This window comes from Canis lupus, chromosome 33 (genome assembly GCF_048164855.1).
Source record: "Canis lupus baileyi chromosome 33, mCanLup2.hap1, whole genome shotgun sequence".
Classification (NCBI taxonomy): Eukaryota; Metazoa; Chordata; class Mammalia; order Carnivora; family Canidae; genus Canis; species Canis lupus.
In genome coordinates this window covers 38,789,551-38,809,257 of record NC_132870.1, presented here as the reverse complement: position 1 = coordinate 38,809,257, position 19,707 = coordinate 38,789,551, and the positions used below count along the sequence as shown (strand labels likewise).

The following is a 19,707-nucleotide window of genomic DNA, read 5'->3' as shown; positions in this document are numbered from 1 at the left end:
CCTACAAATGTATGTATATGCCACTATGTATATTGCCACTGTTTAAATTCTTGTGATACAGAACTTTTAATTTTTTTATGTTTTATAAAATCAAGCTTTAAATGATGATGAAATAAAGTTAAATATGTATGTTTAAAATTTGTCTTAAAATATGTTTATATTGGTGTGGTATTATCACATACAATAGAATGGATTCAGTATAGCAAATAATATCTTGTGCCTACTGAGGCCTACGGATACAAACTTTAATAAATCTGGAGGTACTTTCAATTTAACGAACAAGCTTTTATTATATCCCTTTAATCTTATAACCTTAGACTTAAAATAAGCATCATTCTCTGTATAAAATAATACATGTCATTTGGAATTAATTCATTTTAGCATATAGTGGACTGGAGAACTTTTCTATCCTCTTAGCCTTATTGCCAGCCTAGTTTTCCTTATTTTTTAAGGGTCAGTTTAAGGCAAATTTTTGAAGTCTTTTCTAATCTCTATTCTAAATGTTACCTTGTTTTGTAATTAAGTGCTTAATATCATACACCGCTCTAAGCTTTTTATATGAATTAACTCATTAACCTTCACTATGAAGTAAAAACACGTATAGCCTGTATCACTCATTCAGAAATTACAAAGTGAGCACCTGTTAAAGTGCCAAGTATTAGGATGAATGAAACAAAGTCCTGGTCTTTCTGAAGCTTGAGATATGGAGAGGAAAATAGATGGCAAACTTCCAGGCAGTTACTACACAGGTTTATCTCATTATGTATTTGTCTTTGTTTTTTCACCTGAGTAATCTAATCTCTTCGATCCAGTTGCCTGCTTGTTAAGAATAAAGGGCAATTCTCTCATTGCAAGACAAATAAGTGCCAGTATTTGATGACAGGTATAGTGAATGCTATAGTGAAAGCCCATTGCCTTGAGAATTGTTGAAGCTATCTAATTGAGGTCCACCCATATATGTCTTTTTCCTGAATAAGAAAAGCAGTTCTGCAGAAATGAAAATGATTTTGAATTAAGGTATGGTCAAGAGTCTGGTTTTCCAAGCATGAGGTATGTTACAAAGTGGACACTAGTAAGATTAAAACATTTAAATTCTGGGCTGTTTGTAACCTCTAAACATGAAACATTTGGTTGAGGAGAGCAGAACTGGAAGTTCAGTAAAAATATGAAGAGTTAAAAATTTTGGCCCTACTTTTGGGACAAAAGTTTGAAATTCTTTTTAGAAAGCAGTAACTGCTTTAGGAAACACTAAATGCCTCTGCTAAATAACCAGAAATAATGTGGTCATTCCCTGAAAAATGTTCACCAGTAACAACTTTTTTAATAGATCACTGATAATACTTAAATTTCTGTTAGTTGTTTTTATTCGCCAAATTAAACGATCCTAATATTACCACTCATAATTTGTGGCTTATAACACTACTGACTCCTACTAGTACATATATTGGAGCTGAGTAGGAGCCAAGCTACGAGCTTTATTGGTAAAGCTCAATTGGAAAAGCTTTGGCCTATGGCTCTAACTAAACTTGTCCTGCCCTCTTATACCTTGAAGTCCACTTTAAGAGGAAGATATTTAAACCAACAGATGCAAGAATTGCGAATGACCTATGGACAGTGGGTATTATATGTAAGTGATAAATCACTAAATTATACTCCTGAAACCAATAACACTATATGTTAACTAACTAAAATTTAAATAAAAATTTGGAAGAAAAAAAAAGCCCTACATGACTTCCACACCATGTTAAACAGAGAAACCAAGATTCTAAGAGAGTCTGATGAGCCTGCCCTGGACTCTTGACTCAGTTTTGCTTACCATAGGTAGAGGAATGGAAACATGTTCCGACTGGACCTATCAGGATCTGAAATAGAGCCCCAGAAGGGGCTGAACCACATGTCTCCAGGATTCTTCTCCCAGTGTCATCAATTGGAGAGAGGAGTCAAGCCTCCATGGGAATTCATACAGAGGTGTGTAATAGTCTCATGTATTAATTGGCTTTTGCAGCAAACAACCATAGAATAACAACTTTTTTTCCTGTAAGTCTGTGGGTTATCTGTAGTGCTTGTCTTCTTCTCATGCAAATCTGCAGGGCACATGTCTCCTTCTATCATTGAAGGGGCAATGCCTCACCAGGACTCTTAAAGCTTATCTTCAGAACTTTCACACTGACATTTTTGCCCATATTCCACTGATGCAGGTAAGTCTTAAGGCTAAGCCAAACTTCAATGGGGCCAGAAAGTACACTCTTCCCATGGACTTGGGGAGAGGGCTGTGTGAAAATCTGATGAAAGTGATAGTATACAGGAAAGATCAGGATACCTAAATAATGCTACACTGTAACGCGTTTTCCACCAGATGTCACTAATGCTACAATATTCAAGTTAAGGTAAACTTTTAACTTTAATATTCAGCTTTTCCTATTGGAAATTAACATTGGGATTTCTTGCTACAAAGATATAAAGACATCAGAGGAAGAAAACACATCACCTGTATTGGCTAGGTAATATTTCATTTAGTTTTCCTGCTTTAGTGCACAAGTAGAAATGCAGGATCAATGGACACACAAACAGCTCTACATTTTTTAAATTTTAGATGGTCTCTTCTGTCCATGATCAAGAAGCTCATTTGGCTCCTCAGCAAGCACATCAAGAGAAGTGTTTCTTCACCTTTCCTAATGGCTCCTACCCTTTTACATCCTTTTAGCAATTGAATGTCCATAACACATTACTTTCCATTTACTGTACTTTACAAAACTCCAGGTTTCTTTGGGAGCATTGTAATTACACAGTCTTCAGATGACTTTAACCAATTAATGGCAGGAACCAAAAGACAGAGGACTTAATCCTGTAACTTATCTATATCTTCAAAGAATAAATCAAGTGTGAATTTGTGAGCCGTGGTGCAACACTTTCCCAACCAGTCAAAAGAATTGTTCATTAAATAACCTGTTCCTTTTGAAGGAATTAATTTTTGGCTAAAGTTGTAAATAATAATATCTTCATCTTTTTATTAAATATGTAAAGTTCTGTTTTAAGTTATTTTTGTTCAATGTAACCATGATAAAAACTTGTGTGTTGGAATAACTATGGAATAGAAATGCTGCTAAATTTCAAATTTTATTAGTTATATCTTCTTAGAGCAGATCTTTATTTTTTATTTATTTTTGTTTATTTTTTAATGGAGTTCAATTTGCCAACATAGAACATAACACACAGCGCTCATCCTGTCAAGTGCCCCCCTCAGTGCCTGTCACCCAGTCACCCCATCCCCCCAGCCCACCTCCCCTTCCACTACCCCTTGTTCATTTCCCAGAGTTAGGAGTCTCTAAGAGCAGCTCTTTAAAGATCTTTCCATTCTTCATGAATATGGCTTTGAAAGCCAGCAGCATTAACTGATGCTTATTTAAAAAAAATCTAGTTGGGAAAGCTACTTAATCTTCATTAGAGTTGACAATCCTGTTCCAATCTGGCAAAAACATTGTATTGTAGCCTTAGCAACAAAACTATTAGAAAAAGCTTAGAGAGAAAAATGTCAAGAGTTGACCCTCTGATTACACAAGTCAGTTTATGTTACCATTTCACCTATTTTTGTGCTCTACCATTTGATCTATTTTTATACTAGAGAAACATAATTTCATTTATTTGTATAAAGTCCATTTTCATCTGCGTTTATCTGCACCGTTTTGCTAGGCAAGCTTGTTTGCACAAAGGAACACATGAGATCAAAATCTTTATTGTTTTGGCATTTTATCTGTGCTAAAAAAAGCCTCTGAGTATAAGCATGACCACTCATGCTCCACTTCCATGCAAGGGAAAGATCTCAAACTGCTTCAAAAACTATCTAGTTATGGACATACCCAGTGGATACCTAGACATGGATCTGGATTTCTTTCTGAATGGCAGTGTCACTGTCTCACATGCATTATTACTTAATCCTCACAACAACCCTAGAGGGGGTATTGTCCCATTTTACATGTATAAAACCTGAGACTCAGGAAGGCTAGGTAATTCGCTGAACTTCATACATCCAGGGTCTAGCCCCAGGCTGAACCCCAAAACCAATATTCTTTCTCACTGGTTTTCAGAAACTAGGCAACAGGAGAAGGTGCCATGCTCCAGCGGCAGGGACTCAGCCAGAAAGACTGGAATACTACATGACTCTGGAAGCAAGTTGGGGAAGAAGAACTCAACACTATTTGAGTATCGAGTTGCAATTTTTTAAAACACTTAAATTTTTTAAACACTTTTTCAAAATAAGCTTTCATTAAATGTTTATATATACATAGTATTTTGCTGTATAATAGCAGCATGCATTTTCTTCCATCAACGTTTTCTTCTCTCATTCTTTCACTTGTTTTTGTAACTACATGCTGTGTTGGAATTTGGGCTTCTTTACGGGTTGGAACCAGTTTGAGAAAGAGGGGAGACAGAAGGCGATTGAGATATATGTTATCATCCAAATTATAGAGTTTCCTAGTAAAGCTGGGTAGAGGCTTAGACCTCATGCAAAAACAGGGTTTGCTACTGCATCTCCATAAACAAGCCATGGGATGGCCAGACAACTGCAGTTGTCCTCATTCAAGCCCACTCCAATAGGGGACCAAGAAGCTCTTTAAATACAAAAGCACTTTACACAGGTTCTATAGGTCTTAAAAAGGTCTGTTCTACATTGCTTGGGATGGTGTGAGAAAGTGAAGACAGCGACCCCAAATATCTTCTCCAACACTGTTCTGTCCTCAGGATTGGAGAAAAATCCTGAGGAGTGGAATAACATGCATCCCTTCTAACATTTGCCAGCTTTTTAATTTTTTAAATATATTACATTGTGGATTCCACTGGCATCATGTGAGTTTTTTTTTTTTTTTTATGATAGTCACAGAGAGAGGGAGAGAGGCAGAGACACAGGCAGAGGAAGAAGCAGGCTCCATGCACCAGGAGCCCAACGTGGGATTCGATCCCGGGTCTCCAGGATCGCACCCTGGGCCAAAGGCAGGCGCTACACCGCTGCACCACCCAGGGATCCCCATGTGAGTTGTTTTAAGTAGCATACTCACAGGCATTTTTTTTTCAGTTTTAGTAATTATGTATGTATTTTCATCTGTAGTCAGAAAAATACCTGTTTTTTTTTTCCTAACATGTTTTAATGCATATTATTACCTGAGCAAAGATTGTAAAGTCCATGCTGAATACTTAAAAACATGTCAGTATTTGTAGAAAAGTCATGAAGGCGGTGTACACATGATGGAAGGCTGAGAAACAATGTCATAACCCTTTGTACTCAGGCATCAGAGGGGGACCAGGCAACTGTCCCTCTCAGCTGAGTGGTGCATGCTCACAGTGCTGCTGTGCTCACACAGTCCCCAAGTCTGCTTCTCCCTACACAGAGTCCTTCTGGGACTGCTTGAAGGGCATTTTGCTTTTTGCCCATAAAAGACTAGCACCATGAGTCAGATAGTACTAAGCTGAAAGTTCACTCTCTAATTCTATTTCTTATCACTAATTATGCCCAGTCATGTTGTCCAAAATAGCTCACCAGACTTTATGAAATGAATACAGAGAACTGTATCAACATTAAAATGTCCCAAATTTTAACAATATGAAACTCATTTTTGTTACTCAACTTCCCCACAAACTAAATCCCCTTGCAAATAAAAGCTCATAGAAATTAAAGTCCAAATGCTCTCACTCTCCATTTTATACAATTGGCTCAGTGTCAGCCAGAGGCTTTTACTCTGAGCCAAGGTTCCTATAGCTAAAGCTGTGTCCTGGCACAGGAAAGAGTATAGCTTCTTCAGCCTCCTCAAAGTTGGTTCAAATCTCTAATTAGTTCTAGTCTCCAAGGGGTCAGCAGTCAAAAAAGAAACTGCATATCCACTATAGAAGTTGTCACAAAACTGTGGTACCCCAATTAAGTGACTAATGTCATCTGACACTGCTATCGGCCAAAGAGCACAGCAGATAACTTAGTAGCACCTATGCTGGAGACAGCGAGGACCTGGTCTCAGTCCGGTGGCAAGCCAGCCAGCTGCACCCGCACTGAATCCACGGCCTGTGAATCTGTATGACTGAGCAGAAAGTGCTCATCAATAGTTGTGCTTCCACATGTTTAATATAGGTATTCCTTTGCTTTGGCTGTTATTGTTTTGTTTTGGTGATGTGTGCGTGGTTTCCCATATATATATTACCTATTTTCTCTCAGAGAGTGACATTTGAGACATTATTGCCTTCTTCAAAAATGTAGGTAGATATTCTGGTTTCTCCATTTCTTTGTGTCTTGTGTCTCATGTTTTGGCTACTTTGGTACAAGATGGTGAGACCACAAGTCTAGAGAAAACTTCTACTCCCAAATTCTTCCAAGTCTGTTCTCTCCAGAACAGTGAACTGGAACAGTCACTCTCCTTTATAAACACATGAGGAATGGGATAATGAACATCACCCTACTCCCTTAGTACTATGTTTAACTTACTAGTATATGACTTTTTATTTATTCTGAAAATGGTAATTGTCATCTCTCTTCCATAGACGTTTCATTCCTACCTAGGCAGGTTGAGTTGGGCCAGGCCAAGCAGTAGTTGGCCAGAATCAAGAATCTAAGAAAATAAAATACTGTGATCACAGTAAGAGGCAATGAGTCAGGATTAGTCTTTTGTCAAGGAGTAAAAGAAGGATAACAAAGTTTAGCAAAACGTTAAGGAGATTCTAGATATCACAGATTAAAGTAGTCAAAAGTTAGTATTCCAAAGAGTTGCACCATTGAAAAGATAGAACCTGAGCACAAACCAAAAAGATTCCAAAAAACTTAAATTCAGGGCAGAAACTTTTCTAGTCTCTTTTACTCCTTCCTGTCTCCGTAGAATCGGACTACTGGTGTAAGGAGAGAGATTGCAGCTGGAAAGGGAGTGGTGCCAAGAGCTGCAGCTGCAAAAAATCGAGTTTTTTTTCTTCTTTTATACTTAAAATTACTACATACACCTGTTTTAAAAATCAAGCAGTACAGAGTGATACCAAGTGAAAAGTAAATTCTCAGCCTGAACTTGTTCCCCGGCTCATTTCCAGCTCCCTATTCTTAAGTATTTTCTGTTCTCCTGGTGGTTATCACAGTACCTCTGAAATATATGTTAATACTTGATTTCTTCTTTTATCTTGTTTATCAACTTTAGATAGTGTCTATTGGAAGATGAGAAACTTATTTCTTTGATCCATCCATGTCTACGTTTTTCCAGTTACATTGCTTTGATATTTCTGGTGATTATCATTTTAAAGAGTATACTTAAACTCTATTTTGTTACATCAATTTTAGACAGTATATAATTGATTTCTTGCTATATAAATAAATAGGTGAGAAAATTCTGTGACATTATCTTCCATATCTCTCTGCTGCTTTAATATTCAGACTTCCATTGTTTCATATTATCAGTGTTAATATTAGTCAGATTCTCTTTTACAGTTGTTGTCTTCCAAGCTTTGTTTGTATGTTGATTCTACAAATTAAAATGGCATTTCTGTTATTCCAATGATTAAATTACTCCTTACTGAAGGACTAAATAATTCTATTTATTGAGAAAAAAAGGGTAACCTTAGGTCATTAAAACTGAAATGAATGTTCCAAGTGTCAAGGTCAAATGGGATTCCTTGAACTCAATCTTCAAGACTTTTTATTAAATTCAATTTGGTCGATGATACCATTAGTATACAAGAAATATTTATCTGCCTTTGTTCTTATTTCATAGCCACCTCTTTTTTGGCTTCTTGACTCTGAAGATGTTAGTTGGTTTTGTTTTCTTAATTTTTTTTTTCCGTTCTCTTACTCGTTTTCCTCAGAAGTCATAATATCTGTTCCACTTGCACCATCTCTCTCTCTCTCTCTCTCTCTCTTTTTTTTTTTTTTTGGTTTATTCTAAATTTTCTGGGTCTTTTTCCCATATATGCGAGTGATGAAAAGGGTTCATCAGCACTGGTATCATGATTTTCCACTGTGGTATTAGACCTCTTTCTTTAATGAAAAGATGGATGGCAGGGTCTTTGTACATATAAGCTAGTAGTACTGTTTTAGGGTACATTTTGGTATTTTGTTCATCATGTGTTTTTTGAAAATTGACTTCTAAAAATGTTAAATTAAAATATCATATCTTATTTACTTAGTTTTTTGATGCATCTCAAATTTTGTGTGCCTGGTTTCACTCACTGCAGTATCTCTATCTGCTTTGGGACAAGGACCTGGAAGGTTAAATGTAATTTCCAGATATGGTCAGTAGACAGCAGCAAAGGGTAGTGGAGTGAACACTCAACTGCCAAGGCCTGGGCATCCTTTTTTTCCTCTTTATAGAGATCAATTAGTGGTAGTAGAAAATCCAGAGTGCCAGAATCAGGAGAGAAATTACTCATAATACTGATCCAGGATGGGTATCAAGCTTAGAAGGCAGTGGAAATGTTTAGCCACAAATTCATAGCCTGGTATATATCAAAGAGATGTGAACCGCTGGACATTAGGCGGGGAATCATTAGACTTTCAAAGTCCTGACTCTTACTCCCAGCCTGTCTAAAGCCTAAGATCTCATTCTGTAAAGTCCCAGGAGTCTCCTATGCGTTATGATCTCATTTATTTCTCAGAACAACCCTATGAAGCAGGTGCTTATATCACCTCCTGATTTTATAAATGACAACAGTGAGGCTTCAGAAGTGTAACTAGTTTACCCAATGTCATGTAGGTAGTAAATTATGAGGAAGGATTAAAACTATGTAATTTGATTCCAGACCTCATGCTCTTGCCATTACATAATGTTTTCCAATGTGCACATGTAATCAAAGATTTAAAATTTTAAGAGAAGAAATCAAAGAAGTTTAAAAATACTTGGAGACCAATGAAAATGAAAACACAATGGTCCAAAAACTTTAGAATCCAGCAAAATCTGTTCTAAGAGGGAACTTTAGAGCAATCCAGCCCTACCTCAAGAAGCAAGAAAAATATCAAATAAACAACCTAACCTTACACTACAGAAGCTGGAAAAAGAACAAATAAAACCCCAAACCAGCAGAAGAAATAAAATAATAAAGATTAGAGCAGAAATAAATGAAATAGAAATTAAAAACAAAAAACAAGAGAACAGATCAATAAAACCAGGAGCTGATTCTTTAAAAAGATCAACCAAATTGATAAACCTTTAGCCAGACCCATAAAAAAGAGAGGGGATGCCTGGGTGGCTCAGCGATTGAGCGTCTGCCTTCAGCTCAGGTCTTGATCCCAGAGTCCTGGGATCAAGGCCTACATTGTGCTCCTTCCGTGGAGCCTGCTTCTCCTTCTGCCTGTGTCTCTGCCTCTGTCTCTCTCTGTCATGGATAAATAAATAAAATCTTTAAAAATTTTTTTTTACCAAACATATAAAGAAGAATTAACACCTACTCTTCTCAAACTACTTCAAAAAACAGAAGAAGGAAAGCTTCTGTGTATTCCATGAGGCCAGCATTACCCTGATACCAAAACCAGATAAAGAGACTACAGAGAGAGAGAGAGAAAGAGAGAACTACAAGCCAATATCTTTGATTAATGTACATGCAAAAAGCCTCAACAAAGTATTAGCCAACCAAATCCAACAATACATTAAAAAAGTCATTTACCATGATCAAGTGGGATTTATTCTTAGTATGCAAATGTGATTCAATATCCACAAATCAATTAACATCATATATCCCATCAACAAGAGAAGGGTAAAAATGCATGATCATTTTAATAGATGCAGAAAAGCATTTAAAATCACAACATCCATTCATGATACAAACTCAACAAAGTAGGTTTAGAGGGAATATACCTCAACAGAATGAAAACCACATATGAAAAAACTACAGCTAATATCGTACTCAATGGTTAAAAAGTGAGAGCTTTTCCCCAAGATCAAGAACAAAACAAGGATTTCCACTCTCACTACTTTTATTCAGCATAGTACTGGAAGTCCTAGCCCCAGCAATCAGACAAGAAAAGAAATAAATGGCATCCAAATGGGTAAAGAAGAGGTAAAACTTTTACTATTTGCAGGTGCCATGATACTATACATAGAAAACCCTCAGGATTCTACCAAAAATTGACTAGAACTGATAAATGAGTTCAGGAAAGTCACAGGATACAAACCAATATACAGAAATCCACTGCATTTCTATACACTAATAATGAAGAGCAAAAAGAGAAATTAACATTCCCATTAACAATTGCACCAAAAATAATAAGATACCTAGAAATAAGTGAAAGACATATATATATACACTGAAAAACTATAAAACATTGGTGAAAAAAATTGAAGACAACACAAATGGAAAAATATTCCATGCTTATTGATGAGAGAACAAGTATTAATAAAATGTCCCATACTCAAAATAATCTACAGATTTGATGGAATCCCTAGCAAAGAGCCAATAATATTTTTCACACAACTAAAACAATTCATAAGCATGTATGGAACCACAAAAGACCCCAAATAGCCAAAGCAATCTGAAAAAGAAAAAAAACTGGAGGTATCACAGTCCCAGATTTCAAGATACATTACAAAGCTGTAATAATCAAAACAGTATGGTATTGACAAAAATGGTATAATAATATGGTATTATGGGCATAAAGATCACCTTACAGTATCTCTTCTATTTGATATTTAGGCTGAAAACATGTGTTTGGTGAAATAGATGAAAACAGACCCTAGGGCAGCCCGGGTGGCTCAGCGGTTTAGCGCTGCCGTCAGCCCAGGGCATGATCCTGGAGACCCGGGATGGAGTCCCACGTCGGGCTCCCTGCATGGAGCCTGCTTCTCCCTCTGCCTGTGTCTCTGCCTCTCTCTCTCTCTCATTCTGTGTCTCTCATGAATAAATACATAAATAAAATCTTTAAAAAAGAAAAGAAAACAGACCCTATCACTATTATTCTATTTAGAGTTCATTCATCAAATTAAAATAAAAATGGTATTATGGAAGAAATTAAGCTTTAGCTATTACTGCAAAGGTAACTGTGACATGGTAAAACAAAGCTCCCTTTATCTTTCTCAAACTTTTCTCTCCTTTGCTTTACTATTACTACAAGGAGAAGATACTATCAAACACTGTATCTTTCTCAATTAATTCCTGAAAACCAGTGACTCACAATCCTGGTTACATGTAAGAATCACTCAAAGAACTTTTTCCAGATCTGATGAATCAGAACCTCTGGGGGAGGCAGTTTCAGAATGAGTGCCTGAAAAACCTCCCAAGTGAGTCTTTTGCATATCAGAATTGATCAACAGGACTAGATTCTAAAAGGAGAGGTTTCCCTGGCCTCTAAATCTCTAACCTCTCTAAAGGGAGATGCAGAGAATGGGACATAATCTGAGTTTGGGGAAGGTGCAGAGATAAGTCTGCCTATATTTTTTTACCTGAAATAGATTACTTTTTACCTGAAATAGATTTTGACAGGTGCTTGATGGGAGGACAGAAGGTGTTGCCCAATGAGCCTCCATGGTTCTAAATACAGTCAAGCATGGCCACACTAGCACTTGTCCTTTAAAAGTGGTGAGAAGTGGCGCCTGGTGGCTTACTTGGTTGAGTTCCCGACTCTTGATTTCAGCTCAGGGTTATGATCTCAGGGTCATGAGACAGAGCCCCAGGTCAGACTCCACACTCAGCACCATTTGTGCTTCTTCCTCTCTCTCTCTCTCTCTCTCTCTCTCTGCCCCTCCCCCCACCTCTTGTGCCATGCACTGTCTCTCTCTCTCTCAAATAAATAAAATATTTTTTAAAAATAAATAAAAGTGGTGAGAACTCTGGAGGCTACTATCTACATGCCATTTTTTTTGTGCTAGTTTGGTTTTAAGATAAGAAGCCTTAAAAAAGCCTAAAGTGGGTGGACTACCAGGACTTGTGCCCTCGCCTCTACCTAATTTACAGGCTGATTTCCGCCCCCCATACCTTCTGCCTGTGTCTCCAATCCAGCAAAATCTTCCATGTTTCTGAAACATCAGTTAGTTACATTCTGTCCCTTCAACTGACAAATGTATCTTCCCTCCCTTCCCCCTTCCTTCCTCTTTCTCTCTTCTAAGTAATCCCAAGTTATTCTTTAAAGGTCATTTCAAAAAAATAAAAAATAAAGGTCATTTCAAATGAGCTCGTCAAAGAAGCCTTCCTCTCCATAATTGAAATCAGGTGTCAAGTCCCTCTCTAAATTTCTCATCTCACTCTTTAATTTTCCTCTGCAGTATGTTCCAGAGGCTGTGTTAGGCAGTATTGATGGCATTCTCTGTTTAATTTCTGTCTCCACCTCCCCTTATTTAAATCCTGGTTTTGTGAGAGTTGGGCCTGGCTCCCTGTTGCCCAGACCTATCAAGTGCCTTTCTCCTAGTACAGGTTCAAACACTATCTGTTGAATGAATGAAGTAAATAAGAGAAAGGCTATTTTATGTCATGCCTTTTTCCCTGTCCATCCCCCAGAAAACCATTTCATTCACTTGTTCAATACAGAATTTTTTGATTCCTCTGATGTGCCAATGTTTGTGAGAATTTAATGGTAAATCAGACATAGACTCTTTCCTTGAGGTCCATAGAGTCTAGTGGGGAATAAAAGATAGGTTTTCACATGCCTGTTACAGGAGCCTGTAAGGGAAACCACAAACTTTGTCTGTAGGATCAAATTTCAGTCCTCCAGGGTTGTCAAAGAAAGACACTGCACATATGGGAAGAGTGGGGGAGGGGCCCTCACAGAAAGCTGCGTGACCTCCTGAGTCAGCTGGATTTGAATCCTTCATGTTACGTCACGGCTGCTTGGATTCAGAGTCCAACCTGTATGCGCAGGAGGCTCATCATCTGTAAAATCGTCAGTTTCCTAGTGGAAAGGGAACACTGTCTTCATGTAACATGTTTTTAACAGGCTCCTGTAGGTGCTTTGACACTGAAGGAGATGTCCAGGTGGCAAATCAATGGTTAGTATCACTAACCATTTGGGAAATGCAAGTGAAATCCACAGTGAGATATCACACTACACAGCTATCAGAATAGCTAAAATAAAAAATGACAACACCAAATGCTCCTGTGGATGAGGGGAAACTGAATGACTCATACAGTACTGGGGAGAATGTGAAACGGCACAGCCATTTTGGAAAACAGTTGGACAGTTTCTTAAAAAACAAAACCTAGCAGCTACCATATGACCTGGCTCTTCCCGTCCTGGGCATTTAGCCCAGAGAAGTGAAGACTTCATGCTGACACTGAAACCTGTACACAGATGTTTATAGTAGCTTTATTAGTGACAGCCAAAACCTGCAGACACTTCGAACTCCTTCAACAGGAAGTTAAGCAAACTGTGATACATCCATATCATGATGTACTACTAAGGGAAACCAAGAAATGAACTGTGAATACTTGCAGCCATCCAGATGAATCTCCAGTTACATCAAATGGAAAAAAGCAAATCCCCGAATGTCATAAAGTATATGATCCCATCTGTATAACATTCTTGAAATGGTAACATTATACACGTGGAGAACAGATTTATGATTGCCAGGGATTAAAGAAGTGGTGGAGGGGGAAAGAAATTTGTGTGGTTGTAAACGGGTAATAGGAAGGACCCTTGTGGTGATGGAAGTGTCTCTGGAAGACTGTAAAAAACTGATGTCATCTCTCTGTGTTATTTCTTATAGCTGCAAATGTATCTACAGTTATCTCAAAAAGATTACTTTTAAAAAATCAAAACTTGGAGGCCAAGATAGGGAAACCAGTATGTCAGTTTGGCAGTTATGACATGAGCTCTGAATCTGTGACATCATAATTGCAGTGACCAGGGACCACTGTGGAATCTTCAGGCTTCAAGCATTTGACAGTACTCTGCCAAGTGCTGTAGACTCACTCGATTTCCCGTCCCTTGAATTGAAGACAAAAGCATGTTCCCGTCAATCAGAAAGCACGCTGAGCTTACAGGTGGACATTCAAGGCTTCAGCGCATGAGGTAGTCTTCTGATCCACTATTTCTGACCATCCAAACAGACCGGCAATAACAGGAACTGTTGTTTTGTTTCCTCTAATACATAGAAACTAATTAGTAACTCCAGCACCAGCTTCCTGAAAAGCTGCTCCTGTTCATAAGATTCAGTGCTGCTGAGCAGAAGGGAGCAGGCTTTATACATCCTTGGGGGAGGTGGAGACACTTTCTTGGCTCCACGAGAGAGCCAACTCTCTCTCTCCATGAGACAGAATTTTCAGCGGGTCTATGAAAATACCTGTCCTAGTTATGAAAGAATTTTTACATTCTGTTCAATTGAGTTGTTTTACCTATTTTGACCAGGAAGTCCTGTCAGACCTCAGCCAACTAATGGCTAAACTCTTGTGTTCAGAAACTTTCTGAGGTTTCCAGTATTTTTGCTGATCTTTGAGAATTTTTACCCCAATTTTGAATATTGAATTAGATAAGATGGGGGTCAATTTCCAGGATCTTCAGTTATCTTCATTTTTATCTTAACATAAAAGCAAATTGTAATTGATTCTTCACATGTTGTTTATTTTATATTAGGCCACAAGTTGTCCTGTTTGTTGTTGTTCATTCACCTTCTTGTAATCTGCTCTACCTTTGGCTTCTTGGCTCTTGCCTACCTAATGGCTCATGATTAGCTTTGCTGCTTTCTCCACCACACCTCTAAGTGTTGGCATGCCCAAAGGCTTTGTCCTTGAAACTGTCCTCCCTCTGCATCAGTTCCCCAAGTGACCTCACCTCTTTCTATAGCTTTCTGTAACTCAGGGATCCCTGATTCTGAGCTCTGGAGCTCTGTTTTGGGGGTTGAGACTGAATTTTAGTGTTGTGTGAACCTTGACACTTGGCATTAAACTATGTTGTGTATTTGACTAGTAACTAGGGGATCCCTGGGTGGCGCAGCAGTTTAGCACCTGTCTTTGGCTCAGGGCGTGAACCTGGAGACCTGGGATCGAATCCCACATCGGGCTCCCGGTGCATGGAGCCTGCTTCTCCCTCTGCCTATGTCTCTGCCTCTCTCTCTCTCTCTCTGTGTGACTATCATAAATAAATAAAAATAAAAAAAAAAGATTGACCAGTAACTAGCTGCTCTGTGTTTGATGTGTTGCAGGAAGAGCTCATCTGTGGAGGTGGACACCGACAGCGAAAGCACTACATCATCTGAGGGTGCCACTCGTACCTTGCTCATCCATGGCCCTGTTGAGCTCAAGAGAGGCTGGAGGAGGCAGAAGCAGCAGCTTTTCTTGTACAGTGATTTGTTGCTGATGTCTAATACCAAGTAGGTGTAGCATGTTTCGTACTCTTGTGATTCTCAAGAAAATTGCCTTCCCGTTAACCCTTACTATAAGAAAACATTACATTTTTTTTTCCTTTTGTGTTTGCCAATGGTTGAATCCTTCATTCCACGAGTACTTCTGGAGGTCTTGTTTCGTGTCATGTCCCTGCAGCGAATACAATTGACAATGTGACAGGCCAGTGTCTCTCCTGCCTGGGACTTACAAATGATAAAAATAAGAGGGGGAATGATAATGATTAGTGCTGCTGATAGAAGGTGGATAGGGGGCTGTGCCGAGAGGGTGGGAACGTGTTAGAGAGAAATAGTCTAGGAGGGCCTCTCTGAAGTGGAGCATTAAAACCAAATCTATGAGAGGAGAAGCAGCCACATTCCCAGACAATGTGCCTGAGCCATCGAGGCACAGGCCTAAGTGGGTACAATCTGACCCCTCAGAGAGAGGGGCTCAGGGAAGCTAGAGCATGGGTCATGCTATCAGATATGATAACCTCAGAAAGTTTCTGAACACAAGAGTTTAGCTATTACTTGGCCGAGCTCTGACTAGAGCCTGGAGCATGGGCCATGCTATCAGATATGGTACTGTGCTCAGGGGTCTAGTCACACAGGGTCTTCACAGGCCATGGTAAAAAATGTGGAAATATTTTGCTGAAGGAGTTTTAACTAGGGGACTGACCAAATCTGATTTATATTTCTAGCAAATTTTTCTGACAGTTGGTAGATAATAGATGGATGGGTAAGCAAGAGTGGAAGCAGGGAGAGTAGTTAGGGGAGGCAATAGTCCTGATGGATGGTATCAGGTCTCTACCTTAGCAGTTTAGTAAAAAGGAAAGATGGAGCAGGGTAGCCCGGGTGGCTCAGGGGTTTAGCACCACCTTTAGCCCAGGGTGTGATCCTGGAGACCCAGGATCGAGTCCCACGTCAGGCTCCCTGCTGGGGGCCTACTTCTCCCTCTGCCTGTGTCTCTGCCTCTCTCTCTCTCACTCTCTCTGTGTCTATCATAAACAAATAAATAAATAATTTTTTTTAAAAAAAGAATAGACTATGACCCCTGCTCCCAACATTTGTAAGAGAATGCCTCTATCTTAGAACAGAGGAAATCTCCCTAGAATCCTGCAAATCTCCACAGTTCACTGGGGCTTACTTTCTGGTATAAAGGTTAAGGTAGTGGAAAGCAAGAAGGACATCCATCATGTTAATACAACTATAGTAAAGGACTATAGTTTAGAAATAAAAACTGCAGTTTTCCTCCTCTTCCTTCTTGAGTCAGTTTACAGTAGATTAACACTTTCTAATTTCTGCTGAGATAATCCAATTGGGTCAGTGATTGAGAGTAAACACAATAAGACCTTAGAAGAATCTATTGAAGTATAAAGCTTTGTTGTAACACATTTTAAAGATTTCCAAGCTAGCAACTGGCTTTATTAATATAATGCCTTGAGATTTACCTTCTCACTCCCAAGATAAATCCCATGAGAAAGCCTGATGGCTCTGGGGACAGAAATGAGGCTGAGGGTAGGAAAGATGGAAAGGTTACTTCATTGCCAAGTGGTTACAAACATGGGCTTATGAGTTAGGCTGTCTGGGTTCAAACCCCGTCTCCTGCATTTGACAATTTATTTAACCTTTCTGTGAGTTTTGTTATTTGTAAAATCGAGCTAATAGAGACCATCTAGTGTAGTTGCTTGAGGATTAAATTTTTTATATTTATATTTTTAAAATATTTAGAACAGAGCTTGGCATATGATAAGTGTTCAAAATGTTATAGGAGAGTAGAAACCACACTCTGGGCTCTAGGATAATTCCTTGGTTCAACTAATCCTGGTGCTTTATTGAACTAAGGTTATTGGATGGCTTTTTCCAGGTCAATGTATTTGAAAGTTTCCACACAGGATCTTAGGTGTCTGTATATACACAGATACCTATATTAGAAAGAAAAAAATCTGTAAAATCAAACAGATATCTATCATTCCCCTTGGCCATATATTTTTGATGTGACAATGCCTTTGGAATTACTATCTAGAAAAATGATTTTATCTGTTAATTGATTATGCTTCATAAAAATCTTCAAGTACACAGATACAGGCACTTGGATGTAATGTTGAAATAAAAAAATGTGGAAAGATGTTGGTATCCATCATATTTATATTCATTCTGTCCTAAGCTTTGAATCTAGATTATACTTCAAGTGGGCTTCCTAAAAGATTATTTTTATTTCATAAATCCCATCGAAGAGTTTTAGCTCTAATTGTTCCATGAATCAGTGGAGTCATAGGGATTTTTGCACATGAGGTGTCTTTCATCTCAGTTTAGTTCAGTGTTTTCCACATGTGTTTCTGAATATTAAGGAGTTCCAGAGTGGAAGATCCAAGTTCCCCAGGCATCCCTTATAGGACTTGTAACTATTTAAATCTCAAGCCCACCTGCGAGTCAAAGTTGTGAATTAATCAAATTAATCAATTAATTAATCAACCAAAATAAATCAATGGTTGTTTTCATCTTTGAGGTCAAAGAAGATTAGGCAGAAATTATCAAAAAGCCGTTTCACCCCTTCTGACTCCTCAGAGAAATGGGAAGTATCCATGACTTACATATAAGACCTCCGGACCACTGATCTGGAATTGATTGATGGATGGATGGATGGATGGATGGATGGATGATTTTTCAGTCGGGCTCAGTCTGTAGGCTAACAGTTTTTTCGTTTTAGCCAGAATCTAAGGGAAAATGATATGGACAAAATTTTAAGAAGGGAAATTGAAAATAACCTATGCTTTAAAGGCTAGAAAATATTTTTTTAAATTAAGGTTGAAAGTACCTTTTAAATCTTTCTGATTTAAAAAGCTTATTTTTTTTTGTTTTGACTTCATCTCTCTCCCTCTCACTCTTTAAAAGATTCATTTATTTTAGAGAGAGAGAGAGAGCAAGCATGAGTGGGGGCAGGGGCAGAGGGAGAGAGGAAGCAGACTCCTCATTGAGTGGGGAGCCCTACACAGGGGCATGATCTCAAGAGCCTGAGATCGTGGCCTAAGCCAAAACCAAGAGTTGGATGCTTAACTGACTGAACCACCCAGGTGTCCCTGGTTTGTCTCTCTTAAGAAAAAAGTTGTATAACTATATTTATAAGTCATGTATCAGGTACCTTTGTTCAGCCCTTCAAACACTTTTTGAAGTATGCAAGTCATAAATGAATAATTAACTGTAATAATAGCCATAAAAATTATGTGTAATAAGTAACAAATCCAGCAATAGCAAATGAATTAATGGTTTTCTTACAAAGCTTAAAATATACAGTGGTTACTCAACACTCACCATTCAAAAATACGGCTATTTGCTGCCATTAGAGTAAGTGTTTTCAGGTTTCCAACCCAGAGTATGCTCAACACACACATTGCAAAGGCCCATCTAACCATTTGCTGTGTGTGCACAGAGGGTAATAGAGATGCGGGAGGCATGATTTTCCCTGGAGCAGTGAGAACTGGTCTCTAATGAGCACAGCTGCTCCCATAACATTTTTGAAACGAACTAAGAGAGGTCTTGTTTGGGATCTTTCTAGGTATAAAAAAAACTTTAAGATAAAAAAGAAAATACCACTGAACACCATGTGGATTGCCAACTGCATGGATACAGTGGGAGATGCCAACAACCATTCTGGGAGGTCCTTTGTGTTGGGCTGGCCCATGGTGAACTTTGTGGCCACCTTCAGGTAAGACCGATGCCTTGGTGTCCTGTATCTACATGGCTTGAAAAGGATAACATTGTAATCTATTGTCTACCAAGCTGGTGACTCGCTTTTTGACCTCCCATGACACTTGTTTTGCCTTGTACTCTGCCAAAGAAGGTGCTTATAATCACATGGAAACAAGTAGATAATATATAGTGGGAACTACTGGAGTAATTTCCTTCAGTTTTGATCAGTGGTTTTTCAAATGGGCTCTAGTAGCCACTTGAGGAGTTAGGAGTTCTAGTTATGTGGAAGGAGAATCAACAGAGTGAGGTTCAAAGTCTCCTCTCCAAGATCCTGCCCTCTGATTCCCAGGGAGTATCTGCATTTTTAAATCACCGGAATAGATTTCTTGAGCAAGTACTATTAAAGGGTCCAATTAAATTTGAAAAATTGCTTTCACACTCCCAAGTTAATTCCCTTAACAACAGTATGTAATTATATAAATAAATTGATCATGTCATTGGATACTAGGTTGCCTGAATTGCTGTGTACAGATTATCTTAGTTGGTGACGATCTAAAACAAAAATATGATTCCATTGAGTAGAGTTTAGTTGTGTAAGACACATTCTTAGGCTGACATGAGGATGGGGAATGTGGATCTCTACCCTGGATATCCTGAGCAGACACCTCTGAGTTTACAGGGATCATGCCACACTTGCATCTCTGTTTGAAACATCCACACCCCAAGCCTCATTCCTGTTTTACACAGTTGCACTTAACACACT

General features: G+C 38.5%; 1 protein-coding gene across 1 annotated transcript in view; it reads left to right on the top strand.

Moving 5' to 3' along the window:
• The first annotated feature begins 1,045 nt into the window (after positions 1-1,045).
• The window catches only part of LOC140623585 (rho GTPase-activating protein 20-like), a 75,993-nt gene continuing 57,331 nt past the window's right edge, over positions 1,046-19,707 (top strand). The window contains exons 1-5 of the mRNA XM_072810032.1: positions 1,046-1,050; positions 1,919-1,968; positions 4,086-4,200; positions 15,078-15,245; positions 18,811-18,960. Coding sequence (XP_072666133.1) covers positions 1,046-1,050; positions 1,919-1,968; positions 4,086-4,200; positions 15,078-15,245; positions 18,811-18,960 — 488 coding nt within the window. The remainder of the gene's footprint in view (positions 1,051-1,918; positions 1,969-4,085; positions 4,201-15,077; positions 15,246-18,810; positions 18,961-19,707) is intronic.